The sequence below is a fragment of the Teleopsis dalmanni genome, unplaced genomic scaffold (assembly GCF_002237135.1).
Source record: "Teleopsis dalmanni isolate 2A unplaced genomic scaffold, ASM223713v2 unscaffolded_contig_0568, whole genome shotgun sequence".
Lineage (NCBI taxonomy): Eukaryota > Metazoa > Arthropoda > Insecta > Diptera > Diopsidae > Teleopsis > Teleopsis dalmanni.
In genome coordinates this window covers 8,079-12,866 of record NW_024031950.1, presented here as the reverse complement: position 1 = coordinate 12,866, position 4,788 = coordinate 8,079, and the positions used below count along the sequence as shown (strand labels likewise).

The 4,788-nt window shown below is 29.0% G+C and overlaps 2 protein-coding genes across 2 annotated transcripts; one reads left to right on the top strand and one right to left on the bottom strand.

Moving 5' to 3' along the window:
- Positions 1-1,194: 1,194 nt before the first annotated feature.
- Positions 1,195-1,717, bottom strand: LOC119663550. The gene is made up of 2 exons (XM_038073162.1): positions 1,527-1,717; positions 1,195-1,461 (listed from the first exon to the last, which is right to left on the bottom strand). Exons 1-2 carry the CDS (start codon positions 1,651-1,653, stop codon positions 1,274-1,276), a joined length of 315 nt encoding a protein of 104 aa, XP_037929090.1. The 5' UTR covers positions 1,654-1,717; the 3' UTR covers positions 1,195-1,273.
- A 1,197-nt stretch (positions 1,718-2,914) lies between these two features.
- Positions 2,915-4,014, top strand: LOC119663549. The gene is made up of 2 exons (XM_038073161.1): positions 2,915-3,208; positions 3,262-4,014. Exons 1-2 carry the CDS (start codon positions 3,005-3,007, stop codon positions 3,829-3,831), a joined length of 774 nt encoding a protein of 257 aa, XP_037929089.1. The 5' UTR covers positions 2,915-3,004; the 3' UTR covers positions 3,832-4,014.
- The last annotated feature ends 774 nt before the right edge of the window (positions 4,015-4,788 follow it).

Sequence of the window (4,788 nt, the reverse complement as noted above, 5' to 3'; positions counted from 1 at the left end):
TACAAAGTTGAGCTTAAGCTTAAATCAAAAATTAATTTCTTTGAAATCATTTCCTCAGTTATTTTGTTTTTACATCATTATTCTTATTAGAAAAGAAGCGTTACTTTCCAAATCTATGAGTTATATTAATATAACCTTGCAGAGAGTGTTATAAGTTAAATTGAACTGATTGTCGTCGTTGACAAATTCAAGTGTATCCCTTGACTCTAAATGCTTCACCTAACTGGATGCAATGAAAGTAGAACGATAGTATTAAATTCGTTTGCTGGCAAATACTGGGTTCAACCCAGTATTAAAAGTGATAGCTAAATAGCTAATTAAAAAACCTGCGATTAATCTAACTTCAGATCTATAGCAAAACCGTCATTTTTATTACTGCCTAAAATGAAATATTTATACTGCCTTAGACCTTTAGAATTGGTACAACCCTTCTCGAACAGCTTACATTCAAGTTTATGTTCGATGAGAGAGTTCGTATATATTCCTTTAAAAAGTTGATAATTATTTTGTTATTGTCAAATTCCGCATTAGTGGCTATCCAAACAGGTATTATTTGATTCATAGTCACTAGCTCTAATATGAGATTTTACAATTTTTGACTTAGTTTTGGTGGTTCAGAATTGAAGAGTTTTTATAGTTGCTTTAGTACCGTTATCTCTCTATATAATGTTTTCGTTTTCATATTATCTTAATGGGTATTTTATACCTATACCCACATCTATGTCATTAGTATGCACTTCTTTCTGAAGAACTGTGAGAGAAATTGTTATTAGAACGGCTATGCTACATATTGTTTATTGCTGGCGCCTTTGTTTGAATATATGTATAAGGTTATTTTAAAACTATTATGAGACGTTTAGAGGTTTATTTCAATTCGGCGGCGTGATTTTTATACTTTGATCGAACAAAAACGTTCATATCAGAAAACATAGGTCTATGATGCAATGTGTGGGGGTTTTAATAGGACTCTATTTCCATGTCGTTAAATATCATGAAATTTTGATAGTACATTACTTAAAGGTCTATTTTAACGATGTCATACAACAATGCGTAGTTTAAATACTAAATGAATACTGTTTACCTTGGAGTCCATATTATACAAACATCTTGAATTTAGAAAGTTATTTAATAACGAATTTATTTATATTAAAAAAAATTTTTATTAATCTTTAATATTATGCAAAGCACAATATTTATACATCAGATATAATAAGAAGTCTGAATAAAGTGGTGAATAAAGTAGATTTATGTAATATACGGGTACTCAGTACCATTATTCGGTATAGTTAGTGTCACGGATGAAGGATACTATATCAATTTTTGGTTCAGCCAAATAAAATATTTGACTTGCACCGCGTTTTCGGTGGGTTGACATTAAATGTATGCTAAGCAGAAACTCCACCATAATATTTTCTTCCGGTGAAATTGGGAACACTTCATTATACATTTTTTGATATTTTTCTACAATATATGATGAAAATATTATTATATATAAAATACATATAAAATGTGAGATTCTTGTTTACCTCGAACTTCCACCAAAGTCAACCCTTGACTTAGTTTTGTATGTTCTTGGAATAATCTCTCAGTTCTTTTGTAAATTTGTGGATGTTCCTCTCTAATTCGGATCAACTTTTGAATAATATGATACATTTTAATGTTTTTGGTAAATGTGTTTAAAAATGTATTAATTTCTGCTGCAAAATTGTTTTAAAACACAAAAACATAAATGTCAAGAGAATGAAATAAAAAGTTTTTGAATACAAACATGTGAATGTCACCCTACATACCTCTAAAAAGATATAACTATGGTCGTCATGTTATTTGTATTCTGTCAAGAATATGTGGTTTAAAAACTAAATAGCATTATTTATTAAGCAAGGCAATGATATATGTTATACATTCTTGACACTCCCTTGTTTGTTGATTTTTTTCCGTTTTCAGGTATCGAGTACTTAGAGTTTTTTATAGGAGCTAATATCATATAACGAGATAGAAAAAGTGAAACATATGTGATTTCAATTTATAGCTCATTTACACTGTCTCTTTTAGGCGATTTTGCTTATTATTGCCACTAGTGAAGGGAATTTACCATACAAAGTGCTTTTATATAAATGCGCTTATAATCAATAAATCAGCTCATTTAAGGTGAACAAAATCGAAAAATAAAATAAGTTAAAAAGCTAAATACTTTCAGTTTTCAGTTTATATTGTAAGTTTTAAAGGTATATTTTACTTTCATCAATATATTTTTGAGCACAAGCCAAAAACTAAAGCAACAGGCACGTTGACAAATCAGCTGTTTAATGTGAGAACAAATGAATGTAAACACTTTCAAATGACTGATTTGAAATGAGACATTTGCGGGCAGCGTAAACGCCATATAAGGCTTATCTATGCTTAATTATATATTAACACATTGATGATGATTGTATTTTCGAGTTTTAATCTTAAGTGGCTAATCATATTAAAAAACTTATCGTGAATTTTCGAATTTATTGTGATATTTACTTTCAAATTGTAAAGCTAAAGTAACTAAATATTTCATCTTATATAGTTAATTTATATTATATTTTGATAGAAAGGTAAAATTTTAATCTTTTTAAGCATTTAAAATGTATACATTTTATATATATATATTTTTTTTTTTGTATATTATAAATATATATTATAGTACTTCACGAAATACAAGTGCAAGTGCATTCAGTGCATGACAAAACTTACGTCTCTTTCAGATTTTCTTTAAATTTCATATGCAACCGTTCGCAAAAGCTAAAACCTCATACTTCGGAGTTTATTTTTACAGAACCTGCGTTCATTACATTGAAATATTTACAGAAATATTTATATTTCGATACAGTGAAAGCTAATTTTTTGTTATTTAATTTTGTTCTGACAGTTTTATATAAAACAATTTGGTTTGTATTGTACGTGCAATTTTATGTCAAAATTATAAATTGACTTCAAAGAAATCCAAAGAAGTGGTTTTGTAAAGATCCTTAAAATGGTTTGTGAAGAATCGGAAATTGTTCTTGCTAAACAGCGTGCTGTCCACTTGAAAAATTGCGTTAAGAATCTCTTCGAAGTTTCGTTCAATTTAGCACAACAGGAGCACACGTTGAAAATGAAACGTTTTGATCTCAATGAACGAGCAGCAAGAGCATTGTTCATGGTTAGTGTTAGTAACAATGGATATCTACCTTTATCTGTAGGTCGTTGAATAAACATAAAATTACAAAATTACATATATTTTACTTTCAGAACGTCTATGAAAATCTTTCTATTGATGAGATGGCACTAAACACAGCTGATATAGAGTTCTGCAGGCAAATAAAACAACAGTCGTTGTACTGCTCATTTGTCGCATATCATATTTATAAGACGCAATATCGCGGTCCTAACGTGGCAAATGGTGAGGAATATAAAGACAGGTTAAAATTGCAGATTACTCGCCGCCTCTTAAATCTTTTGGTTGACAATGCAAATGTACTGCACGATTATAATAAAATTGACAATTTCCAGCAAGCAGAAATTTATTTGAAAGCTAACCCAAATATTGTGAACAATTCGTTGTTGGACTTCTCAACCGTATTGGTTTTCATACTATATATGGAGCGTGAATTTCAGCTGATGCATAACGCTGCATTTCAATGTGTCACGCTGAGGGCTATTCTGAACGATATTAATACATTGAAGATATCAGCTAGAGAATCTATAGAAAACTTCTTTATTAAAGTCGTTAATGATAAGGACTATAGGCGCAATTTCTTATTACAATTGGATATGCTGGTGCTGAGCGTAAAAAGTGTTGAAAAGTTATATCGCAACTAGGATTAAAAATCATTACTATAACTCTACTTATTGAAGTCTAAAAATCATTTGAAGATGAAAAAAAAACGTTTATAATCAGTTTCGTATTAAATGCTTAGTTTTTTTTTTATTATATGTGAGTCAACATTAGACTTAATCGTTTAATAAAGTATCCCATTCTAAGAAAATAGTGAAAAAAGTTTAAGAAGTCGTTGCTAAGATAGAATAAAACTTAATAAAAAAATATTGTAACATTGAGTGTTTTACTCCATATTTGATTGCATCTATAGATGTCAGATAGAATTTTCTAAAATATTTTCTTTGATATATGCCAGTTAACATTAACATATCCAGTAAAGAATTCAATAATTAAACTGAGTTAAAATCTATTTACAATTAAAGAGTTTCAAATATTTTTGAATAAAAGTTTTTACAAATCATTTATATTCGATTTTTCTAAGTACTGGTGCAGTTTGATTAATATATATTCCACGAAAGGTGTACGTCTTTTGAAGTCAGTCGGAGAATTTTTCGCAAGTTTGTCTGATATTTGGTAATATCTTATAATTAAAAGAAAATGCAAATGCTATAATTTTCTTTATACTAGCTAGGAACCTCAAATATTAAATACTTGCAACTGCGTACCAATATTCTTAATTTGGAGAACGTTGACTATACATTTTTATCACACTATCTACTGCCTAAGAAGCTTTTAAAAAGTGTTCCGTTTGAACAAATCACGAATGTATCCGTTTTAAAGTTTTGATCTATTGAAAAATTAAATATACACATTTAAGGCTGTATAAAGTGTATATTCTTTATCCGATTCCTTTGGTAAATACCACATATTAGTCGCAGTAGGAAAAATTGGTTTTATTGGTTGTTATAGGTTATCACAAAGATGAATGGGGTGGTTTTCTTGACAACTTCCTAATGTCAAATATGCCCTTTTAGTTTGTTATCCATTTAAATGAGATT

Bases quoted from the DNA above. Each gene is read 5' to 3' on its own strand.
- LOC119663549 (XM_038073161.1), top strand. From the start codon at position 3,005: ATGGTTTGTGAAGAATCGGAAATTGTTCTTGCTAAACAGCGTGCTGTC. The intron at 3,209-3,261 runs GTAGGTCGTTGA...TTTTACTTTCAG, and splicing joins ATGGATATCTACCTTTATCT to AACGTCTATGAAAATCTTTC.
- LOC119663550 (XM_038073162.1), bottom strand. From the start codon at position 1,653: ATGTATCATATTATTCAAAAGTTGATCCGAATTAGAGAGGAACATCCA. The intron at 1,462-1,526 runs GTAAACAAGAAT...CATATATTGTAG, and splicing joins GACTTTGGTGGAAGTTCGAG to AAAAATATCAAAAAATGTAT.